Here is a 26,560-nt window from a genome sequence, read left to right as displayed (position 1 = left end):
CCAACGGAGGCCCATCCCAACCAAGGCAGCCACACGGTGAGAGATTCAAAGTTTGCCGTGGCTCGTCTCCAACTGCGCTCGCTTGCTTAACCAGGCAGTCACGCCCGGAGCTTGGACAGCTCAGTTCGCGCGGTGGAAACGCCACGCGCGATTAACCAGCGTTAAGCCGAGCGACTAGGGCCGATTCGTCATTATTGGACATCCGTGCGATCCACCCATCAGAATCGATCTGCTCCCTTCCCCCTTTTTCCGATTTCCCGACCCGCCACAGATACCATTTTGTAATTGGGATCCAGCCTCGTGGAGGCCTGGGATCTGGATCTGCCGGCTCCTTGGTGAACGGCATGCCTGATTCGCCCGTCAATCAAGGGCGAGATCGCGCACACCGGGTCCCTCTACTACCGGGGCAGATCTGGCCTGCCGTGCTGTGGAATTTACAGTCAGGCTGGGGCTCCTTGCTCGTCTGATCGGATCTCATGATAAAATATCGTGTCTGGTGGGTATTCCTGCTAATAGGCTATTGTCTTTTGTGTTTAGCTAGTCCGATTCCTCGTACCAACCGGACAGAAAGGAGCGTCAGAGAAAAACAAAACAAAAGGAGCCAGGACATCGCCAATTGAATCAATCCCTGTCACCCCCAGGTACCACACCTACGTTAGTATATATACAGGGTGCTTTTCTCCCGCAAAGCAAATTCCAATATTGGCGGGATCGCCATTCCATGCCCTTCCATTCGTGCGATTCCGAGATCGTGCATGTAATGGAGCAGGGATGCAGATCATTGGATCTGGCACAGCACTGACATACTGCGGGTACATAGCCTCCTGTAGGGATCTTTGTACAGGACCTTTGGTGGAATGGGCGGAGGAATTACTCTATAGCCGCGGATGAGATCCATAGATGCTCTGCACGGTTACGACGTATTGCGCTATGTGCGCCATGCAGGAATTTGTCATCGTGCAACCTGGGTTTCCCGGTACTTGGGTAGGGGCGATCGCATCTCATTTTTGGGGATTTGCGTTGGCATTTGTGTTTATGATTTATGATTTACGATTGGCTTTGCCCCGGGTCCCTTTTCCAAGGGACGTATATATACTACCCTACTGTATACACCTAGATATATACTCCCGGAGTCGCCGATGACGGATAGCTGGTTACAGCCGATGCAGAATTAAAATTTGCCAAGATCGTGTCGGGCGTCAATAGTCTTAACTTTGGATTTGTCTGCTCTTTTGCTTTTTCTTTTCTTTTTCTTGTTTATTTCCCTCCCTGGTCTCTGGGTTCCCGGAACCACGGGCTGGAGAGTGAGGCGTTGGAATCACAACTGCATCGGTCGCGGTGTAAATATCAAGGCCAAAATGTGAGGGATGTCCACGCAGGGCATCCAGTCAGATGCAAGGAAAACCGGGCGTGGGAAATGGGTTTGGCTCGCCTGTCACTCGGCGAGCTAGTTGATCGACCCTGTCCCCCGGGTTCTGGGCTTCGATACTCGGTGTTGATCGTGTTGATCTATAGTTCGTTGAGCAGAGTGGACCACTTGGTATCGACCCCCATGTGCCCCGCCAGTTTGCGATGGCGAGTCAGGACCAGGCAAACTCTCGTCCATCGATCACCCTTGTTCCTTCCTAGTCGTGAATCTCGAATCTCCCAGGATTGGGAGTGTATAGCTTGACCATCATGCCCTACCCTCGATCGTATAGACCTAAGTATATACTCAGGCTCAACTTCACCGCGCACCACCCAGGCAACCATTCCCGATCCGCCGGTCTATCCCAGTCTGCAGGCGACCGAGTCAGGTATTCCCCCAAGGGACGAGCTGGCACTTTGCGCTCTTCTATGTTTGTCCGCAACCCAGCAAGGGCTCCAGCGTCGCCTCGCATCCCAGTCCGGTAATACTCCAACACCCACAGCCCTGCATGGCTCCCGCCGGGAATTGCGATCTGGATCAGATCTGACCTGAATTTGAGATGTGACCGCCCCCACATAATCTGGCACAACAGTTCCAGGCGCCGTGCGACAACGTAGGTCGCATTACAGCTTGCCCTGCACTTGGCCCACGTCATATGCGTTGGCGGTTACATTGCGGTGCAAGCATTCGAGGCGACTGCGTTGGTGAATTCTCGGTCTGCGAGGTTGATCATCCTCTGCGAAGAGTGTACACCGACACGGCCATGACACCGGGCTCGTCACGTCAAAGGCCGATGCAACAGCCGAGCCATACAGAGCGCGCAGAAGGTAGCATGTATCTGGTCAATCGCGTCGAGACAAATTGTCAGGTCCAAAGGATCCAATCCTTTCTATGTATGTACTTGGCAGGCATCGAAGCCACGGCGCCTGTCTGGTTCTCACCGCTTATGAATATCTAGTGCATGCTTCACCTGGTCTGTTCGAGGTTCCTCCAGACATTCCATTTAGGACATCTCCAGGTTACCAGGGACCAATTCCGCAGAGGGTGCTGCCAGGGAATGCAGGGGGACATGATGATCGATCTCTCAAATTGGCCAATGGCCCTGGTTGTCGATTAAAACCTCGCCTGGTTCTTGCGTGCTCGGGTTGGATCCGGCCGATTGGAAATGTGAGGTGCTATTGCGGCCTTAGGCAGAAGAACTCACCGCCTTCCACTCACATCGGATCATCTGTTTCCCCGCACTTCCCATCTTCCTCAGTCTCGCGTTCTTGAGTACGCCTTCCATAACCCGGATTTGACTTCCAACGTTTACTTACCTTCAAAATGGCCCAGAAGGAGGAGTTCCTCTCAGCCTGCCCGATTCCCTTGGTCATCCAGCCTCATGAACGTATTGAATGGCTTAAGGAACGCCTGGAGGAACCTAGAAACCAACGCCAAAGAACCAACCTTCTGGCACTCATACGAATGTACGAGACAGGGGAACTCGGGCCCCTTACGCCCGGTCATACAATCTACGTCTGCGACGGGAAGATCATGGATAAACCACTTAGCAGTGAGAACCTTCCTCCCAGAGAGTCTGCTGTATGGGGCGAGGTTGGTGTCTATCTTCCTTATATTTAGAAAATCTCTTACCGTTCCTCTAGGGAATTGCTACGCAGATGATGCAACAGAGTCATCACCAGGCATCTACTTCCATACAGTGATATGCTATGGTTGCCTAGGACTGACCTCGGTTGTAACTGGCATCATCTCAAATGGCGTAGTCTGGTTCTTTTAGTTTCCTTGCTGGGAGTTCAATGCATGAGGTACGCTGTGGGCAGATTTAACATACATACTTTACCTGATTTCCTTATGCAATTTAGATTTTTGCCAGATTCAGACTCATTACTGCGTATAGCGGCATCCCAACCCTTCTCATCTCCAGGCGTATTCCCAGTGACACGGGCAGCGACATACAGACCATCTTCGTTTCGGATTTGGCACTGTTACAGTATAATCCGTTAACATATGCTGGCAACCTTGGACAAACGCCTGTCAACACTGCCAGTGGGATGATGACTCGCGACCAAGTCATAATCGAGGTTCAAATAGTTAATCCCCAAGGAGAACCGATCACCCCCTGGTTTGGGGAGGTCGCCGTCGTCGCTCCTGACCAGCTGGGGCTGCTTCGACTTTCTGGAGCAGGTATGCGAAACCATCTATACTTTGCAACTGCGCCTGGAAACGACATGCTGTTCGTTGCAAAGAAAAAGAACGGCATTGTCTCTCAGCTTCCAGTGGTTTAGAGGCGTAGGATGAGTGTGTGGAACCTATCCTTTCCTGTATTTTTTAATTCATTAAGTGTATGCCACTTCCAAAGTTAAATTGTCAGATTGGGCGTAATGGTGCTACAAGGTCGTAGGCGGTCCAGCGGCGGCTCGCCGGTGGAAGTTAGGAAAGGCCGCCGCTCCTGGCCTCAAAAGCGGTCATTTTCGGCGTCAATTTCACAGGTGCTCATATTCTGTTTGTAAATCCCGAGCCTCCCGTCTTCCCACCTCACTTCGCAAGAGTATTCCCAAGCTCCGCCGCACGCGACGTCGCCGCCTGCACCGCCTTGTCAACCGTCTCCTTGAACCCTAGTCCCTCGAAAGTCTGCAACGCCGCATACGTCGTGCCATTGGGACTGGTGACATTCTTCCGCAGCTGGCCGGGCTCCTCGGACGACTCGACGAGCATCTTGCCCGCGCCGAGACACGTCTGCGTCGCGAGGCGCGTCGCCTGCTCGAGCGGGAGACCCAGCGCCGTCGCGCTGGCAATGAGATGCTCCACCATGGCGAAGAAGTAAGCCGGCCCAGAACCTGGCGGGGGGCACGCCCTCGTTAGCCAACAGACACCCCCCGACATCACGGAACAGCCACTCACCAGACAACCCGGTCACCACATCCAACAGCTCCTCCTTCTCCACCCACTCTGTCGCCTTGCTCACGCTGCTCAGCAGCGCATTCACCAGCTCGCGCTCTGCGCCCGAGACCTCCGCGCCCGCAAACGCCCCGCTCGCACCCTCGCCCACCAGCGCCGGCGTATTGGGCATCACCCGCACCACGGGCGGCGTGCGCCCGTCGCTCGTCCGCGACCACTCCTGCAGACTCCCCAGCGTGATACCCGCGGCAATGCTCACGACGACGGGCAGCGTGCTGCGCTGCGCCCACGACGCGCCGAGCTCCTCGCACACGGCCCGCGTGACCTGCGGCTTGACGGCGATGATGACGAGGTCGGCGGCCGCGGCGGCCGCCGCGTTGTCCGTCGTCGTGTGCACGCCGGCGGCGGCGAGTTTCGCGCGGTTCACGTCCCACGGCTCGGAGACGGAGATGTGGGCTTTGGACACGCCTTTGGTGACCAGCCCGCCGATTATGGCGGAGGCCATGTTGCCGCCGCCGATGAAGGCGAGTTTGCTATCTTGGAGGGAGGGCATGGTGGAATCGGAATGGTTTGGGATAGACTGGATTGGAAGGAATTGGACTGAGATGGGGTTGGAGGGTTGTGCTGGGGAAGATGGTGGTTGATTCCCCCACTTTTTTTTGGATGGCTTATCGAGGTGGGGCACGCCGAGGTCGGACTGATGGTGAGCGGGTAGATGGCAGAGGGCGAGGTATGACACCGGGGAGGGAGGGGGTAGAAGGGCGTTGGTTATTGGTAATGCTGGAGACAATTGAACCTTGGAAGGGAAAGTGGGCTTTCACGCTCTTTATGCCACGGATTCGACTCATTTGTCTCCTCGATCTCCCCCACGTGATGGCTGTCGACCGGCCCGGTCAGCCGGTTTAGATAGGAGTGGGCTTGGGAATCACTGGGGATTGGAGATGATTCATGGATGGTTTGCATATAATGAACGATCTAAATAGATGTGGGTGCTTGTAGATACAATCCTGATCCAATGTAATATGTCATCAGATAAATTAGTAAACCTAGAACCTTCGGCAGCAGCAGCTCAAGAATATAGAAGTAGTTGTCACAACCCTCTCGGCGGACAGTAGAACCTGATTGATCGTTCATGCATCACTTAGCTCTATTTATATATACCTATATATCCGTAAATATCTATTGCAAATAAATACAGACCTTAGCACCCGCGAGCACCAATCACTGAGCTCGTATATCCAGCCCGATCCCGTCAGCTCGGTATGATAGATGGCCAGCAAGGTCCGTCGACCAATGGCAGCACGTAGAATTACAATAGAAGATACAAGAATGACAACCCCCCTAGGTAATGCATTGAACCTCTAAATCTAGACGAAAGACCCCAATAGAAAGTAGGCGATAGCGCGCACATGCCTGGAATGCAGCGATGGGAATATCAAAATGAAGGACCCAAGAACCAATCGAAAAATGACCAACGGACTGAAAGTACAAGCAGGCAAGAAGAAAACAGACAGCCGCACCGCTAAAATACAGATAATTGAAAATATTGGCGACTGGAACTTGTCAGGCGGCCGGTCAAAGCTAGCTGGGGTTCATGCAGTTAGCCCAGCATCGGGTGCCCTGAGTTAGTTGCCCCAAAGAGAAAGACGTGCGTATGCAAAAGAATTGAACTATGTACAAATACGTGGATCGAGGTGAAGCTGAATTGGATGGGGTATGTATTTTGTTGGTGGCGGAGAAGTGGATTCGCGGAGACACGACTTCACCAGTCGTAGGAGTCTGATTACCAAGTTTCCTAGTGAAAAGTTAACAGATGCCCCCCCCTGAAAAAAACCCCGTGGCTGCGAGGAATTCAAACTTACAGCAATGTACTGGCCCGCCTCCTTCTTGCGCTGCCAGAATAAATCTGCCTCCTTGGCATTGAGATTACCCTTGGCCATGGCAACTTCAATCAGAGCGGCCTCCACGCCCTCACCCATGCCCTTGCCACTGCCGCAGACGAAGACGCGGCCGTCGAGCGCATTGATCACGTACCAGACCAGATCAGCCTGGTGGCGGACCTCTTCCTGGACGTAGCGGCTCTCACCCCGACGGCTCTGCACAACGGTGCGAACCTTATCCTCGTGGACACCCCATTCCCCGCTGTACAGCTCATCGAGCAATGAGTCGCGGACACCCTGAAGAACCCAGACCTTGTTCGCGCAGTTGGCGGATTGCAGACGGCGTTGAACGAATCCACGGAATGGAGCAATGCCGACACCGGCACCGATCAGGAGCATCGGACCGTCGGACGCAAACCGCGTGGCCAGAGGGTTGGCCATGAGACCACGGAACATGGGCACGTGGAGGTCGATCTTTTCGCCCGCTGCTTCGGCCTGGATGGCGCGCCGTGCGAGTCGCTCGAGATACCCCGAGCTCACACCGGTGCGCGAGCCACCCCGCCAGTCGTCGGATTCAGCGACTGTTACAGCGACCTCGATCAATCGGCGGCATTCGGTGCCTTTGAACTGACACGAGATCAGGGGATCTTGGGACAGGGAGTAGAAGCGCGGCATGAGGGTGTTGAGTACCGAGAGAAGGTGATCAAGAGGAGGCTGGGAGGAAGGGAAAGCGTGCAGCAGCTGGGAGAGACTGATGTGCGAGCCGGTGCGGAGGTCACAGAAGGCACCCTGACCCTGGGCGGACGAGAGATACTCGAGAATCTTCTTCTCGTTCTGCTCGGTGGTGTACTCGGCCAGTAGGCGGAATAGAGCCTTGGTGGGAGCATAACTCTGGATATCCGAGCACCATCTTAGGACCTCTCGGCGGGACGTGATCAGCTCCCGTGGCTTGTCGTCGCCCCAAATCGTCGGCCAGCGGCCCTTGGTCGTGCGCATGAGGACCTTCTTATCCCGCATCGATCGCGGGACACACAGCAGATCGAGGATATCATCGACCTCCTCGTCCTTGTTCTGGGGACACACACCAATGGCACCGCCCACCACGAAATCCACCATCCCACTCTCGGCCGGGTAGTCGGTGACATCAATGTCAAAGTGGTATGTCCGCTTCTCGGCACCGCCCTTGGTCAACTCTCGTGCATGATGGAGCGGCGCCCGATACACATCATAGGGGGGATGCGGCTGCACAAATCGCGGGGGGTGGTCTGATGGACCGAGCTGGATTTCGGTGGCATATGCGGGGGCTTGTGAGAAAATGACGGTCTTCTCCGGGAGCGGTGCGAGGTTGGAGAGGTCGCTGTCCAGCGTGAGAAGATTCAGGTTCAGATTGAGGCTGGCAAAGGCCTCGTTGTCCGGGGCGGTGATCGAATTGAAGCCCGAAATGGGTCCGTCCAGCGGTTGCAATGGTCGACCTCGGCAGCAGCCTCCGCCGCAGCACATCGACTGGATCTTCTGGGTGCCGCCAGTGCCGACATTCTCAAGCACTCGTCGCATATCCTCCGAGTTCCGTGAGATCAGAATGGTCGAGGCTCGCCGTTGCCGGCCATTGGACTGAGATTTGCCTGCAAAATCTTCGTCGGTCTGGGTATCGCTCGGCGGCGTGAGCGGGGTGGCGGGGGAGTTGGAGCCATTCGAGTCGGATTCTTGGGAGGCGGACGAGCCGTTGAAATGGACATCCGTCACGGAGAGGGAGCGCACTCCGCGAGGCTCTTCGGGAATGGGATTGTCAGGGTGGGAGGTGGAGGAGACGGGGATTTCGGGAACGGTGCCCTTGCGGGGGCGACCCGTGGAGGCGAACGTCGCCGACGGCATGGTTGGGCCGACGGCGTGAACTGAAGAGAGATAGTGTGAGTTGGGAAGGCCAGAGAAGAGCTCGACCAGGCGGCTTACCCATTGAGAGAAGTGAACCGAGGAGGGTGAGTGGAGGAGTCGAGGGCGTCGGGAGTCGCCGCCACGGGGAGCGCAGAATGAGTCGGCACGCGATGGTTGCGAGTGGGCGTTGGGGGGATGGAATTGGATAGGACGGGGGATGTTCTGGTTTTAGTCGCAACCGAGACTAGGGCAGAAGTAGCGAGTCGTGAGTCGCACGATCGAAAGTCAAGAGTGGGATGAGGATGGAGGATGGAGAGCCGACCGGGAGTCGCTTCGGGTGCGAGAAACCTTGGGAGCACAAAAGTAAGGAAAATTACGGGTGGAGCGTGAAACGACATTATCAGATTCGCCACATTCCGCTCCATCATTCCTCGGCATCGTGTATATACATACACATGTGGAAAGCGCCGCGAATGGGAAATCGGGACTTGACTACTGGATACAGTGCTGACCCATCTTGGGGCATTGTATCCATACCTGACCCCCAGATCGACAATGCATGCTAGTGGGATACGAAACAAAAGTACGCAGAATCCGCACCACCGTGTTGGATGATTCCATCCTATACAATCCATGGGGCCACGGAGAACGGATGCGGATCAGCGAGCGAGAGGCTCATCCTTCTTATTCAATACAGAAGCGAAAACCTGAACTTGGCGGTGCTTTAGCCGGTCGGAATGGGCCGATCTCGGATCGGCTGTGTCACGGAAAAACAGCCTCCCCCCTTATCAATCAGATAGTCAGACCACTCCTAAACCTGGCCTTGTCATGATTCTGATTCGCCCATGCATCCATTTCGCCATTCCACCAGAAAAAGGGGCAGCAATAATCATCTCGCGTTCAGCCTCCCTTTTGCCATCCACACGCGAAATGCATCTGCTCCACTTCCCGACTGGCCGGTTCCGCTCCTGTTCGACGTGATTTAGCGTCGTCCCTGCCACCCGGGTAGTCGCCCGCTCCCAACCATTGGGGCGGCGATGGGGCGGCGATGGATACATAAGGAGGCCGTTGAGATTGAGAAACCGGTGGTCATTCTGGAAGACCCCTGGTAAACGCGCCGTCTGCTCAGCAAAGTTCACCAAAGAGGAATTACCAAAGGGAGATTACAGCATCCACAGAACGTACATATATATGTACATCGTCCTCGATGTCCTCTTGCGACCGGCGACGCCATCGGTAGGACTGGGCGGCAGCCCCCTACAATCCCATCTGCCGTGTTCCCGTAAACCTCGGGGCCACGGCACGCGTGCATCGAGCAGGGGAGGTGAGTGCAAGGATCGCAGGGATACAATCAGGCTGCGACACCTTCCCGTGTCAGGCAGTGCTCGGCGCATAACAGTCCCATCTGATAACTTAGATCGCCGATCGTCCATAGCGCCGGATTCATTATTACACACAGTAATGATGGGTTGGGAATCCTGAATTTCCCGACGTCACGTCATTCTACAAGGATGTTTCCCACAAAAGTGCATCGGGTACAGCCCGCAAGACGAGGATGAGGAAAAGATCCGGGTCTTGCTCGTCGGACTTGGTTAGTCCGACTGGAGATTTTGGGTTGACATCGCCATCACGTCATCACTCTTCATGCAAAGGAGTCTAAATACATACATATATCCGAGAATCAGAAACAACAAAGGGCCCGGAGGGTCCCAAGGCCGCGAAATTCAAAGCACAGGACACAGGATACAACCTGTCCAGCCCCAACAACCCCTAGAGGGCATCTTCCCGCTTGACTAACGCCACAGGCGGGACGAAGTGATGCTGGCCCCTGACCCAATAGTAGACCGATGCCGATCCGATGACGCCAACGTACATGACCACGCTCCAGTTCATCGTCTCGCGTGTGACAGGCGTGGACAGGGGGAAGAAGGCAAATGCGAAAAGGGGCAGTAAGAAGGCCATGGCCCCGAGGTTGATGGCCATGCCGAATCGGCCCAACGACCAGCGGTGATGCGGGAGTGGCTGGCCGCGAAGCCGCTTGAGCAGCACGCACCCAATGGAGATGATATACGCGGACAGCAGGGAGGTAATCGTCAGCGAGATTACGGCGTTGAGGGCCACCTGGGACCCGATGTTGATCATCGACAGGAGCACGGTCACCACCAGCGACACCATCACGGAGTTGAGCGGGATATTCCACCCCGGTGTAACCTGTCGGCGCAGTCAGCTCGGGCTCGTTGGAAAGAGGTCTGGGCATGGTCCTACATATGCAAAAAAGGAAGAGAAGGGAATCCCCTCGTCCCGAGCGAACGACCAGAGCTGTCGCGACGCGGTTGCGACTTCGGTGATGGTGCTCGCCGTCAGCGTCACCACCAGCACCGCTGTCATGGCGTTGGTGGCTGCTAAGCTACCGGTGGTGTTGTAGAAGATTTGAATAAATGGGAACCCTGTTGCACTGTCGAGAACTTGATCGACCTCTCCCAGGGTGAAGCACAAGGTGACCAGCATGACGAAGCCGAGAACTCCATTGACGGCCACCGAGGACATCATGGCCCTGGGGAGGGTCTCCGACGCATCTTTGATTTCTTCAGCTGGTCCAAGTTAGCAAGCCGAATACCGCGCAAGCCTCGTACTCGACATACACATGTGGACGGAGCAGTCGTAACCCAGCATGGACGTAATGGTCGTCGACAGGCCAACCAGAGTCGCCGTGCCCGAACTATCCCAACCACCTCCGTTGTTGAAATGCGTAAACACCGCATGGGCATTGTTACGCGGCGCCAACACCCACAGCGGGATCACGATCGCGAAAAGGCCGACGACATGGATGATCAAGATGAGTCCCTCCACGAACGGCAGGTTCTTGGCGAGAAACGTGTTGAACAGAATGGAGAATGTCGTGATGGCAATGACCAGCATCGTGCCGTGCCAGCGCTGGAAATCATAGTCCGGCTGGTTCAGTACTATCAACCCTTGGATGATCGTGCCAGCTAGATACGCGATCGAGACGATGGCGCATTGCCATCCCATTGCCGAGAGCCATCCTGGTTCATTCCAGTCAGCAAATAGGAGAGCAATGCAGACACCACGCTACTTTACCGGTGATGTAGCTCAAGAATTTCTGCCCTCTTCGCGGCGCAAATTCAGATACCCAATGGTATTGCCCGCCCGCAGTCGGAGCCCTTCTTGCATATTAGCGGTGGGTCAACGAGAGTGATGCACTCTGTTGCACTTACATCGAGGCCATCTCTGCTACGCTGGCATACACCATCGAAAACCCCAGACATACCCCAACGAAGCCCCAGATGAGACCTGCAGTCCCACCATCAGTCAAACCGGCTGATAAGAGCCTATTTCCTCCAGTCAGTATCCATTGTCTGCTTGCCGTAACTTGCAGGATGCATGGAAAGGGGATGGACCAACGTTAAAATAACCTCCCATGTGCAGATCAGTGTGCATCCAAACCCAACAATCGAGATAAACCGAAAATTCCTCTTCGACTCACGTCAGCTGCTCGGCTACAAAGACAAGAGTATCCTGGACTGATTCCTTACTCGCAGCACTTGCACTCGACCCAGTGCACTCATGTCCCGCTGGTCAGCCAGCGTCCCCATATACCGGGGCGCAACAAGCCCCTTCTGGAGATACTCCTCCACATCGTCCGTCACAGTCATCGTTGTCTGAGTATCGTGCCGTGGGCGATTGAGTACAGTTATGGTGAACAGCCCGACGAGGGCGCCCTCGCCATATGATATAAGAAAGGAACAACAACGCCGGACCCCCAGGTCAAGGCAGAGGCTCCGGTTCCGCGACTAGCAAAGAGCCGTAACCTAAAGAAGCAGGTCTCGAGAGAAAAGCCAGCGAGCAAAGTTCATTTCGGGCGTCAAGCGTCACATCGCAGGATTCGAGCGTGGTAGCGACGTGTGGGAGCAAGGCATGGCCAGGAAAATTCTCTCGCGCGCCGGCCATGTGGGAATCCCAAAACAGGGACCGGCTCTGATGACACATCTGATGTTTGATCGGCCTACGGCCTTGAAGGTGGCCTGTGGCAATGGGCTTGGACCTCGGTGCTTTTTCGTTTTCACCTGGCTTCTGGGCGGTAGTGCTATCCCTTGGATCGCGGACCCGGGGAAGAATGGGCTATGAGGCGGACTATCGGCGCCTTGCATGCCAAGGGGGGTGATTGCATTGCCCCTTACTAGCAGGCAATAGAGGTCCTGGTTGATGCTAACCGTTTGAAGCGCTATCGCTATGGGATCCTTTACAATTCTGGGTTCGTGAGTCACATTGTAAGTGAAATGCTCGCCAGAACGTCGGTTTGGCTCGGTCAGAATATATACTTCGCGGGATCTCCAAGTTGTGCGCCCGACTTGGCTTGGCATCAAGTGTTTATTTGTCTTCCTACCATCAGTAGGTAGCGACACTTGATCGACTTGATCGAAGCCCGTTGTGATCCATCACCAGCGCCAATTCGGTGCAACTCAGCCCCCTTGATGCTTAATTCCGAACCCCCAGGCATCCCACCAAACGCCACTATGCCCCAAGCCGCCAACCGGTACCGGCTACTTGCGGTGTCCCTCACATGTTTGTTCTCCTCGAACATAACCACATGGTCCTATCGGATAACTACCAGTCGGATCCACGAGCACATACCGCAATTTGGCTGCTGATCGCCACCTAATGCAGCCCTGGCACCGACCCGCAAGCCTTGCAAGTGGCGGCCATCGGCGTCCCTGACGTGAGGGAGTCCCACTAGCCAATACCTTCCCAGGGTGAGATCAAAGATATGAGCTGCACAATTTCGCGCATCGCGCGTACTATTGGCAACTCATAGCTCTCTCTTGGTTCTCATTCCCGTCGAAAGGGATGAGATAGGCCGCCACGTAAAGTTACTTCGGGCATCGTGACGGGTGAAGCTGGTGCTGGTGCTGGTGCTCGGAGCTCAGCAGGCGTCGGGGTTGCCGACTTAATGCTTTTGCGCAGATGTCGGGTCGGGTTGTGTTTCGAAGCGATTCATCGAGTCATTGGTTCCTCCGGCCACTATTGCGCCGTGCCGTTTTTTGTTTTTGCCGCATGCCGGACGGTTTCTGTATATACAGAAGTAACAATCACCCGGATCGATCGAGCTTCATTTCTCTGCCTTTTTTCTTCTGCTTTCATGGAAGCGCCTCCATTTCCACATGGCCTCCCCATCTAGGTAGGCATTTTCGTTTATAACCTCAATTGACTCCACAGCATCACCCCGACCTCATGATAGACCGCATCGCCTGCCTGCCCGAGACCTCTCTGCCATGGGCCCCTATGTGCCCCCGGGGCAGTCGCCGCCGTTCGAGGTTGTCGACGACTTCCACCACGGGGCATTCATCATCATCACCGCAGCATTGGGGCTCGTGGTGTCGCTGGCGTGTTTTCTGATCCGGCTCTATGTCCGGCTGATACTGATTCCACCGTTTGCGCGAGATGATATGGTTTTGCTCGGTGCTACGGTACGTCAACTCCTGATGGTACCTCCAAGAGTCTCGTGGCAGACGTGACTTATATCCTTATAGGCCGTGGGCGTTGTCCAGTCGATATTAGTATTCTACGCATGCTCCCGCGGCTTTGGCACTTCGATTTCGCTATTAGATATCACTCGAGTGAATCAAATTCAGGCTGTAAGTTCCCGCTTCGCGTGCTTTACGATCGCCCCGAGGCTAAGCAGTCAGATCATCGCAACAAGCGATGTCTTTGCGCTGGTCGTGATCTATCTCTCCAAATGCTGCGTGGTTGCCATCTACTTGCGCCTCACACCGCAGAAGCCGCACAACCGAGCCTCGTGGGCTACATTCGCTCTGTGCACCGTTTGGCTCATTCCGGCTGTTTTTATTCTGTTGGTCAATTGCGAGTTGAATAAGCCGTGGCGGACAGAGGGTGGTCAATGTCAACATCTGGTAGGCGTGGCCCTAGTCACAGCGCCTGTCTGCGGCGTTGGGACATCGGAGGAGTGCCTATGGCGTGTGCTAACGCGCAAACCCTTCAAGTACGAACGATGGCAATTCATCGCGACGGTCGATATCCTCACAGAGCTCATTCTCTTCTTACTAGCCGTCGCCCTGCTCAAAGGACTCTTCATGTCCGTCAAGCGCAAGCTCGGCATCGGCTTCGCCTTTCTATTCCGGTTTCCGTGAGTCAAGCCCGATCCCATTCATTTCTATTTCTTGACGACAGACAGATCGAGAAGCTAACCACCGCCCTCCTCTGACAGCCTCATTGTCTTCACTCTCCTCCACATCTCAACCCTCCGCTCCGCCCTCCACGATCCCGACGTCACCCTCGCCGCAGTCGAGCCCACTCTCTGGCTCCAGGTCGAGGTGCACTACGCCCTCGTTGCATGCAGCGTCTTCTGCCTCCGCCCATTCATGGCAGCCGTCAGCACGAACTACGGCACGGCGGGCGACTCGAATCTCGAGAGCAGCACGTCCGCCTCGCGGTCGCGCGACACAAAGGGAAGCTCCAAGTCCGGTTCCGGCTCTGGCTCGAATTCGGCGTCCAGATCGCGGTCGCTGTCGCGCGTGCAGCGGAAGAGAGCAGGGACGGCGTCCCGGGCAGAGCCTGAGATGGGCGCGCCTCGCTCGTCGTCGCAGGAACGGCTCTGTCGTGATGTCGATGGTCGTGGCTCGTGGTCTGACGGGGTGCGGGAACGTGAGCGGGATGCACAGCAGCAGCAGCGGAAACGAGAGAGTGAGACTCGCGGTGCACCGGCTCGAGCACCGGTCCGTCGGTCTTTGTTCCCTCTGAGCGCGTCTAGTAAAGCTGCTGCGAAACCTGACAAGCGGACGGGTTCTATCCGGGGTTCTGGGCTAACTTCCGCACGTCAGGCTTCGGACTTGATAGAGCTGGTGCCGCAGTTGCATCGGCCGTATGGTCGGCAGGAGCCTAGTGATACTAGAGAGGACGAAGATTTAGACCAGATGGTGATTCGCAAGGAGGTCGGGTACTCGATTCAGTATGAGTATGATGAGGCGCGCAGAAAAGGCCTAGGGTCTTCTAAGAAGGGTTCGACGGACGCGGTGGTTTATGTGTAGCAGCGAATGAGCATTGCCATTTTGTATATTTGAGCAAGGCTGTTATGTATCTCTATACCAAGCAGATAAAACATGCATAAATTTGAACTGGTTCAAAAACATTGAATGTAATGAATCAAAACTCAGACGCTCCCAATAGCACGCTAATCTGTCAACAGAGCCTTGAAACGCCGCACGCCCGTGAGTGATCTATTCCTGCATACTGCACAATCATCGAGACCAACTGAGAAGACCTGGTGCTATGATTTATACCCGGACGGACGCTTGAAAGGGTGGGCTTCAGTGCTCCTAAAGAAAGCGTTAGGACCCACAAATAAAACCATGGAGATTGGCCCAAGCACTTACAAGACATACTCATCGAGACTGACATGATCAGGCTCGGAAAAGATGAGATAGAGATATTTCAGCGTCTCGGCCAACCAGAAGCTCTCCATTTTATCACTGAGCCGCGGCAATGGGTTGCGCACGTCCTCGATAGCAGAGTGGCCGTACTTGGTGCGCGTCACCTTGTCGATGTTCTGGAACATGCGCCACGCGGCATCCTGCAGTGACTTGTCGCCGGTGATGCGGTACATGATGAAGACAGATTCGACGGCCTCGGGTCTGGAGATTGCGTTAGCACTGCGTCCCACTCCCCAACAACGACGACCATCCACCATATCTGTACTTACCGGAGCTTGTATGACGGGTCTTTCAAGGCAATCATGCCCGGAGGCAGGCCCTCGTGGTCAATGACTTCCCGCACGCGCGCGAGATGTTCATGCGAGTTGAGTGGCTGGCCCCACACTTCTTCGTACCAGACGCTCTCGTCCCACGGACAGTCGTCGGCGTTCTCGCAGGCGATAAACTTGAAGGCCTCGGGCATAATGCCCGTGGGCATCTGGTCATACGCCCAGATACAGCCGTCGGTCAGCCCGCGGGCCGTCGACAGGTCTTCCGGGCGATCGAAGATCTTGGCCGCGAGGGCAACAGTCCCACCAAGAAAGCACTTGAGGTGGTCCTGGACGTGGTTCATGAATCGGCGGGCACCCCCGTTCATAATACGCGCTTCCGAGGTGAAGAGGAGCGTCTGGTCCTCGTCCTTGGTCATGGCCCGGAAGAGCAGGTTGTCCTTGATCGACTCGATGGCCTGGCCGTACATCTTCTGGTATTGATCGGTCTGGGCGCCGAGGAGAATGTGTTCCTTGGGCAGGTACTCGTAGGTCGAGTCGGCGCCACCGCCTAGGGTAAACTCAGCGGAGTCGAAGTTGAGGCCGTCGGCGTCGACGAACATGGGCCAAAGCCCGGGGATACGGGTCTCGTTCTGGTTTTGTTCCAGCGTGTCGGTGATGCGCTGGACGGCGTCGAAGTATTTAGGGTCCTGGCTGATTTGAGACAGGCGAGTGAACTCGACCGTCAACGACCCCATCTCCGCCAGGCTGGTTCGCTCCGACGGGAGAATTTCCTGGCGCTGGGCAGATCTGGGAAGCGTTAGTCTCGACAATGAGTGTCAATCTTACTGCGGCGAGCTTACTTGGTCCAGTCCCAGCGCATCTGAGGCATCCGATTATGCGTGTCGAAGGCATTGAAAATCATCTCCCCGAGCTCTTCGGCTTTCTTGAGAAGAATCGGATACTTGCCGTTGGTCAGGTCATGGGCGGCAAGGAAGCCTCCCATATAGCGAATGATGATTTCAAACACGTTGACCTGGTTGTCCATCGTCGTGGTAAAGTCGATTCGGTCCAGAGCTCCCAGTGCAAGGTCTAGTTCCTCGTCGAGGCCCATGATGACCAGGGTATCTAACGAATCAACTAACGTAGCACCCCAGCCGCTGAACGAGTCCGCGTATCCCCCAGTTTTGGGAGATACTTCATCGCGCAGCCAGGCGTGGTCTTTGTATCCGTTCCACGCGTGTAGGAATGCTTCTTTCACGGCGTGCTGCCTCTTGACGCGCTCCTTGCGGTCTCGCCGAGATTCAGCGGGGAAATCATATTGGATACGGGGAATAGGCGACGGCTTCGTTGGTAAAGGAATGTACGACGCAACGGGATACCTTTCTGTCGCTGCGTTCAAGTGAATGGCAGTCTTTTTATCGGCGATGTTGCTTTGGATAGGGTTCGGTCTCGGGTGAGTGAGTTGCGAGGCATGTAGCCGGCTCAACGGTAGCCAGACTAGAAAGAGATAGGCAACAAAAAGGAGAAAGACGGAAGTGGTCAGAGAACGGCTCTTGCGGGTGGCAAGCATAATGAACGTGGTTTGAAAGGATGCTGAAGCAACAGAAACAATCGACTAGATATCTCAAGGAGTGACGGTCATGCGAAAAAGAAGGTAGTTAAAGACTCAGTCGTCCACATTAGCTTGAAGTAACGAGAGGAACGGTCTAGCTGCCCGCATCGATGAAGCAGCTGCCACGGCAAGTGGCAATGGGCTTCAGGAGGTAGTTATCCGTCCGAGATGACCGGGGAAAGAGACACAGAGCTGCCACCATGTGGGCAGGCGGGCAGTGCACTCCATTTTGCGAGGGATCAGAGCACAATTGCAGTGATCGGCAGGGTGTCTTCTGATAATCTCTGACACGCGTCCCTGGGGATAGACATTGAGCGACAATGTCTAGGCGGGCTGTGATTGGCGAGATCCGGCATGTCAAGGGGAGACAATGTGGCACCTACTCGCGACTCGCAAATGAACGACTGCGATGCCAGGCAAGGAGATCCAGTCTCAGTGAGAGCAGCTCCTCTTTTGCATGTTCTAGGCGTGAGGCCGCGGACGAGGTACCGGTGACCCCGACAATGCATGCCGCAGTCCCTGTGGGTGGAGGTACCGGGTACCGCCTGCCAGACCCCACACGCTCCCCTGAATTAGCCCCGATCGGGGTCGACGGGGCTCTGAAATCTCCGCGGATTCGCTGCTCACCAGGGCTTCCAGTGTGGCGGAGCGAGCTGCTGCCGCGGTGGGTCTGGAGTTGTTTTGGTGGAGGATTTGCAGAGGGAGAGTTGCACAGGGAGAAGTCGGACACAAACCACATTTCCGGCATCAGGATGGCCGGGGTGCCGCCGCGGTAGCTATTTATGACAAGTACCGATCAGCGATTGTCGCTGCAAAATCCAATCAAAAAAAGGTCCTCGTCCATGCCGAGACATGAAATGGAGCTTGGACAAGTGGATTCACAGCCAAGGGATCGCCCCGGTTGATCTAAGGGTTACTTGGTAATCGTTGCTTAGCTATGTCTTCTGATTTGTTACCAGTTTTCCACTTTTGCCAGTATATACCGCTTGCCACGTTTACGCCGTATAGGCTAAGGGAATAGAAGGCACTTAGTCACTGTAGATTTTACCCGTCTGTAGAGGTATATAAGTTGTCACTGATTAAGGAATAATAACAACTCTTTCTTGGCAAAATCGTTCTCTTGGAATAACTCGCTAACGCAGGGCTTTCAGTCCTCGAGATTTGTTCAGTTTTAATCTATCTTCGGTGCTATCGATTTATCCTAATTTTACGAGGCGCTAACGGCGCCCCCCGTGCCCCCAGCGGTAGGGGGGATGCGCCGCAGAATGTATGCGATGCGAAGGGCTTAATCCGCGGTTTTAAATGATGAGGTGATTTAAATTTATGTGAAGATACTGGATAATGCTGGCCAGTGATGCTCCATGCTGTAAAGAAACTGGATAATTGTTACGGCTGATGGGATCAGGCAAGGAATGAGATGATGTGATTGGTTCAATGAACTAATCCTTGTCAAGGGAAGGAAGGAAAAGAAGAAGATAACTGCATCATAGAACAGGCCCTTAAGTAACTATACAGACCAGAATTCTATCCTCCGCCCTATTCTGATAGACTCTCCCGGTGTATCATATCCCATCTATACTCCCCGCTCTATATATTTTATCTCGCCGGCATATAGCTATACAATGCACACTGTACACTATATGACGTATACTTTGAGGTCCCCGATTAGTAGTTTAGTGCCAAATTACTACCAAATAGCTATATATATAGCTATTTATAGTATTTACACCAGGGAGATCTGATTGGTCGAGAGTTCACGATGCAAAGATGGATCTTCGGCCCTACCCAAACTCTCCTTCCTTCTCTCCCCAGCTTTGATCTACCTGTTCCTTGGACCCTGAATTTCGGATTTTCTTCTGTCCTTCGTAGGCTTTCCTTTGTCACTCTGCCACTGGTCTCACACTCATGAGTGGCAATGCGATAAGATTTTCGATTCGGAGAAAGGACAATGGGGGCGGTTTGGTCAAACTCACTAGACACACTGATGCCTTCATAGGTCAGTTTGGTAGATCAATCCCTTGTTTTTCTCGGGAATCAGGGCCAGCAGCTACATGTCAGCTGCAAAACAATCGACATAATCTCGGGTCTCAACCACTACAATCCTGCACAGGATCATCCTCGCCCTGGACCCCAAGTGTAACCACGTCATCATTCCACCAACTGCGCCTTTCCTCGCAGCGGATTCGATGAAGTTGTCATGCAGCTCCCTACACAGCCTTGTTGCATATGATCATTTGTGGCTAACCCATCGAAACGCTTGAACGGCCACAGCGGACGGGTAACTCCCAGGGGGCAGATTGGGCAATTCTGCCATTGGTTGTCACGGTGCATTGATCTGGTGCGGACGCTGCATGTACGTCGAAAAGCATTGCTTCGTCTCAAGAATGAGACACGGCTCTTGCGTGGGCTTTCGGACAAGAATAGAACACATAATGTAACCGGCGAGCGAGCTGGCCCTGGGGCCATATAAGTGACCTCGGGAGCTGGCCCCGGGGCCATGTAAGTGAGCTGGCCACCCCTGCACCGCCTAGGGGCCCTCGCTGCCAGTGTAGGCATTGATATAGGTGCTAGCATGTTATGGTGCGTAGTCATTCGGCAGGGATTCGGCACCAAACTACCAATTAAAGACACCCAAGGATACGCCATACAGCATACAAGCTACACGCCGGCCAGATGTGATATACAGTCTCTGGCCACCTAATTTACAAAAACATCATTTAACTACATGGCTAGATTATGGCAAATCCAGTTTAACCTTGGTCCTACTGTTTTATTGGTTATTCCCCTAAATTACTATCAATGGTCAGGAGCAGGATTATAAGGGGCGAAATTGGATGGGGCAGATGGCTCCAGAAGGGGGCCACAAACTCTTGTTTCATGGCTAGGGGCTTAATAATGGGGACAAGGAAAGTACCAACTAATCAGCATCCATGGATAATACCCTAGATACCTATGGGTATATGTATCCATGTAGATCTGAAGGAAGTGTGACAGTAGTCGCCTGATACAGCCATAGACTTCAGGTATAAATATCCCTAGCTATCATCCCATATTCCCTTGTTCCTTATTGAAATCAATCCAAACTCAACGTCCCGAAATGCATTTGCAAACTTCGATCCTTGCGGTGGGCCTTTTCACTGGCTTAAGCTCTGCGGGTACTCTTACTGTTATGCTGAATCCCAAGAATCATACCGAGTGTGTTGTCCAGTCCATCAATAACCAGGGCTGCGGTAGTGAGGATAACCCTGCTTACTCCGGTCCCTGGGGCTACTCGAAGGATGGAAAGACATGTGAAGGTAGATATACGATATACCCGCCTTGATATTGCGACTGGTCATTAAGACCCGAGACTAATAGAAGCCTATACCTTTTAGGCAGAGAGCACTCTTGGCGTGCTGTAGCAGGTATTCCTATCTGCGGGTATACAGGTGAAGATGATGAAAGCAAATGGTCTGCCGCTATCAGTTTTCGCACACCCGACGGAAGCTTCGATTTTTCGAAGGTCATTGGCATGTGGTATGAAGATTTGCACAAAAAGGACCATAACCCGCTCATTTACTGCGACCTTCCATCGTCTACCGAAAACGGTTCTCGGGTCTATCCGGGTGCCTCGTGTTCGCCAACACCGCCTACAAGCAGTGCTGCTGCCGCTACTGCTGCTGCTCGCAGAGTCTGATTAGAGCAAATGTGCTTTGCATATTTGCTTTGCTTGGTGTGCGTTATGGTGTCGGTATTGCTGTGTGAGGAGAAGTGGAAAGAATTGATCATATATTATGGATGGTCTTTGCTTATAGAATCCTGGAGGTTTCGTCTAGTAAATAGGGCTTGTATGTAAATCTCCACAAGGCTCTATGTTCGTATTTAATGAGCCAGGGGGTAGAATGATAACCAAGTTAAGTAAATCGCTATCTTTTACTTGCGGTAGTTTGTCCAACGGCTAGCGTGTAGAGCTCGCCAAAACCCGCGCACAACCCAAACCTGTTACGGTGCGCAGTCATTCGGCAGCGATTCGGCACCGAACCGCGGCCAGAGACCCCGAAGGACGCGCTATCTAGCATGTAGCATATATCATGCAAGCTACACGCTAGCCAGATGTGATATATAGAGCGGAGAGTATAGATGGAATCGTCCTTCCGGTCTGTGAGGGCATGGCATGGTGTCAGGATAGGAGGGGACCCGACTGATTGGAATCAAGGAGAAGTCTAAGTTGCTATTCCGCCCAATCTGCTAATTTAGGGGGCGTACGCTTAACTAATCATAACATACAAGAAAAGGATAAACTATTAATGCGCGTCTACTCATTCCAACACATGGCATTGTAGGGCCAGCAACACAATTCTTCCAGGCCTATCAGGAATTAGCTGCGCAGATAATTCCGGTCTATATTTCCTAGATTTCTCTTATTCCTTATACCTTTCTCAGGGATAGTTGTTCAATCCATTCGACTTGCCCTGCTCCTTGTCTAGTACGGAGAAGCCATTGGCACATCTATAGATGATGTACATCAGAGATATTTGCTGTTGGTGAGCTACCACTTGGACCCTCTCCCCCCTTCCCTAGGTGTGAAATGCTTTCATGGTGGTATATCTCAGGCCTAATCAATGTCGATCAAAAGTGCACCAAGTCCAAATCCAAAGACGATTTTATACTGGCAAAACACCGGGAAGATAGTTCTTCCGGCGCTGCGTCCGTTCCGACGCAAGTTTGAGAGAACGAAGCACTTCGATCGTAGATCATCCTCTCTATAGACCAGCTTCATGAGCCACAGAATTGATAAGGGCATTTAGGTAGTAGCGTTGCATGTTACACATTACCTTGTACACGATGCTAACTTTAACATAGGCTGCATAGCTCCACCTTGAGTAACGATCCACACGGCCTGGCGTCTGGACTAAAGTGTGGAATTGAATCCCTTGAACCGGTCCCTTTGCGAGACTGCGTATTCAGTGCCCCGCGTGGATGATTCCATAGATCGAAGCGGATCATCAGGATTACCGCAAATCATAAACTCCCGGCCAACCGGGCCCTATCTCTGCTGAACCGCCGGCATCCTCGCCGGCATCAAATATCCTAATCGGGGTTCAAGCCTATATCAACCCTGCCCATTGAGCAGGGCACGATCAATCCATCATGCCAATCACCGGGTACTTTGCCATCCAGACCACCACCAAGCCTCACCATCACTTTCTTCTAACCACCACCAAGAGTCTACTTCATCCCCTCCCACGCCAACGCCTCCACGGCCCTGGCCACCGTCATCGAGCGCCTCCGCGCCACCTTCCCCGATGAGGATCTCATCCCCATCGGCCGCTGGGCGCTGGAACAGAAACTCATGCGCGACACCCAAGGCCTACTCCCCCAATCCACCGCGCCAGGCCAACGGCCCAGCAAACCACGCTACATGCAATTCCTCTCGCTAACCCACCACCCAACCCACGGCTTCATCTACACCTCCGAGCCCACCGCAGCCCCCAATCCCACCAGCATGACGCCGCCCGCCGCGTCCACGCCCACCAGCCAGACCCCCGCCTCCGACGAACCGCCCATGCTCATGACCACGCTCCCGCCCGCCTCGCTCGCCAGCCTCTTCCAGCACTTCACCTACGCCTGCCAGCCCTTCTGGTGCCACCGGCTCACAGTGGCCGTGCCCAGCGGCGCCGTCTACGAGGTCGGCGACTTCCGCGTGCGCGCCGGCGACGTGCGGCAGACGTTCCCGACGGCGCGCGTGCGCGGCACCGTCGTCGAGATCGAGTGGCGGGGGCCGTCGGTCGTGGACGCGCTCGCGGCCGCAGAGGGCGGTGCGGCTCGCGAGCACGACGCTGACGCCGGGGTCGACGCGGCGTTTGCTTCGTTGGAAGCGGCGGACGTCGACGCCGAGTATGCGGCGACGGCGGCGCTGATCCGGGAGTTTTGGGGGCGGGTCGGCGTTGACGGGGCCCGGGAGGCGATTCTGGTGCCTGGCGTCGGGACGGAGGTCAAGGAGCGGCTGCAGAGGTATCGGAGTGGGAAGGGGAGGCCGGGATCGGGCGAGGCGCCCTGGGATGAGGGCGGGCTGGGCGTGGGTTTGGGGAGTGTCGCGGTCGAGGAGGATCCGGATCCGCAGGCTGGGACGGATCTTGCGCGGCAGTACATGGAGGTGCTGCGGTTTAACCGGTGAAAGGAGCTGGGTAGGTGGAGTGTTGTCTTGTGCCGACTTGGGCGAGATGTCGCCTCTTGATATACGGGTGTCTTTGGCAAAAGTCCGAGCCGGGGGGGGGGGGGGAAGAAAATAGTCAAGTTCATAGCCTACACTATGGCCGCACAACCCAAAGCACCGCTCCAAACTTCCCGCCGTATCCTAACTTATCTGCATTTCAAAGTGCACGCTGAATCATGAATCATCCAAGCCATAGCCTAGAGAAGAGCATAGACTACAGAGACCGGTAAAGGGAAAGTGAAATGGAAGACCGGAAGTGAAAAAAACACCATCCTTGTTGGAAAAACCGCGAGTTCAGCTAAAGATGAAAACATGGCGACGTGGGTGAAGTTTATTTTTGCATCATAAGCTGGACGAACTCGTTGTCTGTGGGAAAGATCGAGTTAGCATGTGTAAGTTGGATGGATGGCGATCGGGTCCCGGAACGCTGGAGAGAGTGGAGAGTCAATGGGGTGGAGCGTACAGTCAATCCGGCCATCGCCATCCTGGTCCGCCTCGCGGATCATCTCGTCCACCTCGTCATCGGTCAGCTTCTCGCCAATGGAGGTCATGACGTGGCGCAGCTCGGCGGCGGAGATGAAGCCGTTGTTGTCGCGGTCAAACACCTTGAACGCCTCCCGGATCTCCTCCTCGGAGTCGGTGTCCTTCATCTTACGGGCCATCATGGTAAGGAACTCTGTCGCACGTCAATACACGCCCATGTGCAAGGTGTGAGGGCGATGGGGTGGTACCGGGGAAGTCAATGGTGCCGTTGTTGTCGGCGTCCACCTCGTTGATCATGTCCTGCAGCTCAGACTCGGAGGGGTTCTGGCCGAGCGAGCGCATGACAGTGCCCAGCTCCTTAGTGGTGATCTGGCCTATGGATCCAAATGTCTCAGTAATGTCTTCGCCTCGGTCGACGAGAGGGCTCGACTAGGCCGTAGGTAGGCAAAAGCAATCGCACTCACCATCGCCGTCCTTGTCCTGTTCATCACCAGGGTCTCATCAGCACATGTTCCCCAGTAGGCAAACCCAATCCCAGGTTAGGGTCACTTACAAATAGGGAGAAGGCCTCCTTGTACTCGGAGACTTGCTCTTCGGTCAGAGAATCAGCCTAGATCGGTGTGATGGGCGCGGTCAGCAGCGGTCCAAATGCCAGTATTTCTGGGCCCCGCAGAAGCGGGGGTGGTTCTCATCGCCGACGAGATCCAGGAAGAAGAGAGCAGGGGAAACGGGCAGACGAGACAGAGGCGTACCATGGTGGATGTGGGAAAGGTGTGAAGAATAAAGAAGGCGAGGGGTCAATGGGGAAATCTGGTGGGGAGAAGAAGTGTTAAGGGGAAAGGCCAGCCTTACGAGCAAAGGTACATCGTGCCGTACACAAAAATAGCGTGGCGACCAAGTACCCAGTCACGGTGCGCCGTTGCGCAGGCGGTGAGCCCCGGGATTGACTCGACTCGGGACTTTGACTTGTCCTGCACTTCCTCTCTTCCACGCACCGCACTCTCCTCATGGTGGAGCCTTGACAGCTGTGTGCAACCGAGTCTTCTTCTCCCACTCAGTCCCCCTTCTCTGTGGTGGGCTCCTACTAGCAGTGCCCGCCTATCGAGCTGGCCGCCCACCGGGCGGATCGCGAAAAGCTTGGTCTCCAGGCTCCCCCGTTTATCGTTTGGTCTAACCACCGCCAACACACTCAATGCTTGGCGCGGCTGGAGATGGTGTTATCAACCCCGCAGCTGACGCCGGTAGGGCGGATTGTCGCAGCATGATGTCGGTAGTGCAAGTTTCTACCTAACCAGCTCCTTGTTGGGCAGAACTCGCACCCGCACGAGCTAGCGCCCACCCAAGAGCCGCCTACTGCGTAGCAACGGACTATTGTATGCCCATGCGATCCTGGTGATGTGAGAGTATCATGCCACGGGAACTAAGTCCTGAGTACTGACACTTGCAGATCAATCGGTCCAGGTTTCACAAGATATTACGGTGCCGACGGGTGATACCGGGAGACGAAGATCCAATCCAATCCATGGGGACTACGGTGACGGGATATTTCTTTCTCTATTCCTCACCAATCAGTACACCACTCAAGAGTTGGCCTCTACTCTCTACTCTGAAGATTCTGGCTATTGCCGTTTCCATTGGAGATACTTTTCGACCCTCTAAAATAGCTAAATACTTTTCTGGAGACGTAAATCAACAAATTTAGTCACTGCAGAACCCCGAGGTCGATGGTGTATACGTGCAAACACAAAGACTAGCCGATTTAGAAGGTATGTGTTGGTGTATCTGCCTGCTCATGGTAAATAGCAATCCATGGATCCATTGGACCAATAGGCCAATACCGCCCGGGTGCTGTGGCCCCGCTTATCACATCGCAACCTACGCTCTCAACTATCGCGATCTAAGGTGGGTACCAAAAACCTAAGTACGAGGTCTTCTCCCGTATCGACGCTCGTGCTTGGGGAAGCATAAATCTAGGAGGACACAACGTTGCTGAAACAACACAGGAAACGGCGCCTGCAAACGAACAGACGGGCATACGGGGGCAAAGAGTCTTATTGGCGTGCCTCCCCTGTTGTAAGAAATAAGTGCGAGTAACTGAAAGCATGCTTGGAATATATTATTCTAGAGCGTGCGAGGTGGAAAGAGATTGACGAAGAAAGAGAAGTACAGACCAGCTCCTGGTAGAAAGCGATATAACTGTTGTGAGCATTGCAAATAAGAATAGAACGTGTCCATTATCTTCCCTACCAATATTATTTGGCTTTTTCAGTCTTCAAATATAATATGCTGCCACAAGGCAAAGCCCGCTTGTGTCTGGAAAACTTCATTTGATAGTAATGCGAGTATTATGGATAATAATATGAGGTTCTGTTAAGGTTCGCCTGGGCATATACCTTACCACTGAGCCAAAAGACCGCTATATCGATCCTCTCTAGGCTCAATAGCCCGGGCCTGATATCGATAGGGCATATAGCCATAACGGTATTGCTATTCT

At 54.2% G+C, this 26,560-nt stretch overlaps 9 protein-coding genes across 9 annotated transcripts; 3 read left to right on the top strand and 6 right to left on the bottom strand.

Moving 5' to 3' along the window:
• Positions 1-3,943: 3,943 nt before the first annotated feature.
• Positions 3,944-4,859, bottom strand: N7459_004034 (pyrroline-5-carboxylate reductase family protein; the record flags this gene model as incomplete). Its single annotated transcript, XM_056943218.1, has 2 exons — positions 3,944-4,245; positions 4,310-4,859. The coding sequence occupies 2 exons, from the start codon at positions 4,857-4,859 to the stop codon at positions 3,944-3,946; spliced, it is 852 nt and encodes a 283-aa protein (XP_056800101.1).
• A 1,230-nt stretch (positions 4,860-6,089) lies between these two features.
• Positions 6,090-8,140, bottom strand: N7459_004033 (FAD binding domain protein; the record flags this gene model as incomplete). Its single annotated transcript, XM_056943217.1, has 3 exons — positions 6,090-6,101; positions 6,169-8,078; positions 8,137-8,140. The coding sequence occupies 3 exons, from the start codon at positions 8,138-8,140 to the stop codon at positions 6,090-6,092; spliced, it is 1,926 nt and encodes a 641-aa protein (XP_056800100.1).
• Positions 8,141-9,828: 1,688 nt separating this feature from the next.
• N7459_004032 (putative GABA permease) lies at positions 9,829-11,732 on the bottom strand (the record flags this gene model as incomplete). The annotated part of the gene is made up of 7 exons (XM_056943216.1): positions 9,829-10,269; positions 10,324-10,649; positions 10,701-11,102; positions 11,158-11,240; positions 11,295-11,408; positions 11,482-11,552; positions 11,613-11,732. 7 exons carry the CDS (start codon positions 11,730-11,732, stop codon positions 9,829-9,831), a joined length of 1,557 nt encoding a protein of 518 aa, XP_056800099.1.
• A 1,617-nt stretch (positions 11,733-13,349) lies between these two features.
• Positions 13,350-15,122, top strand: N7459_004031 (uncharacterized protein; the record flags this gene model as incomplete). Its single annotated transcript, XM_056943215.1, has 3 exons — positions 13,350-13,544; positions 13,608-14,221; positions 14,303-15,122. The coding sequence occupies 3 exons, from the start codon at positions 13,350-13,352 to the stop codon at positions 15,120-15,122; spliced, it is 1,629 nt and encodes a 542-aa protein (XP_056800098.1).
• A 239-nt stretch (positions 15,123-15,361) lies between these two features.
• N7459_004030 (glycoside hydrolase family 47 protein) lies at positions 15,362-17,345 on the bottom strand (the record flags this gene model as incomplete). Its single annotated transcript, XM_056943214.1, has 4 exons — positions 15,362-15,410; positions 15,468-15,725; positions 15,794-16,582; positions 16,636-17,345. The coding sequence occupies 4 exons, from the start codon at positions 17,343-17,345 to the stop codon at positions 15,362-15,364; spliced, it is 1,806 nt and encodes a 601-aa protein (XP_056800097.1).
• A 421-nt stretch (positions 17,346-17,766) lies between these two features.
• Positions 17,767-18,126, bottom strand: N7459_004029 (uncharacterized protein; the record flags this gene model as incomplete). Its single annotated transcript, XM_056943213.1, has 1 exon — positions 17,767-18,126. The coding sequence occupies one exon, from the start codon at positions 18,124-18,126 to the stop codon at positions 17,767-17,769; it is 360 nt and encodes a 119-aa protein (XP_056800096.1).
• A 2,358-nt stretch (positions 18,127-20,484) lies between these two features.
• Positions 20,485-21,063, top strand: N7459_004028 (uncharacterized protein; the record flags this gene model as incomplete). The annotated part of the gene is made up of 2 exons (XM_056943212.1): positions 20,485-20,683; positions 20,762-21,063. 2 exons carry the CDS (start codon positions 20,485-20,487, stop codon positions 21,061-21,063), a joined length of 501 nt encoding a protein of 166 aa, XP_056800095.1.
• A 1,454-nt stretch (positions 21,064-22,517) lies between these two features.
• N7459_004027 (uncharacterized protein) lies at positions 22,518-23,544 on the top strand (the record flags this gene model as incomplete). Its single annotated transcript, XM_056943211.1, has 2 exons — positions 22,518-22,531; positions 22,593-23,544. 2 exons carry the CDS (start codon positions 22,518-22,520, stop codon positions 23,542-23,544), a joined length of 966 nt encoding a protein of 321 aa, XP_056800094.1.
• Positions 23,545-23,966: 422 nt separating this feature from the next.
• On the bottom strand, positions 23,967-24,821 carry N7459_004026 (calmodulin; the record flags this gene model as incomplete). The annotated part of the gene is made up of 5 exons (XM_056943210.1): positions 23,967-24,259; positions 24,315-24,440; positions 24,531-24,546; positions 24,620-24,676; positions 24,819-24,821. 5 exons carry the CDS (start codon positions 24,819-24,821, stop codon positions 23,967-23,969), a joined length of 495 nt encoding a protein of 164 aa, XP_056800093.1.
• Positions 24,822-26,560: the final 1,739 nt, after the last annotated feature.

The sequence above is a fragment of the Penicillium hispanicum genome, assembly GCF_028827665.1.
Source record: "Penicillium hispanicum strain IBT 35686 chromosome Unknown utg000004l_segment0_segment0, whole genome shotgun sequence".
NCBI lineage: Eukaryota > Fungi > Ascomycota > Eurotiomycetes > Eurotiales > Aspergillaceae > Penicillium > Penicillium hispanicum.
The sequence above is the reverse complement of the archived record's forward strand: the minus strand, read 5'-3'. Positions and strand labels throughout refer to the sequence as shown.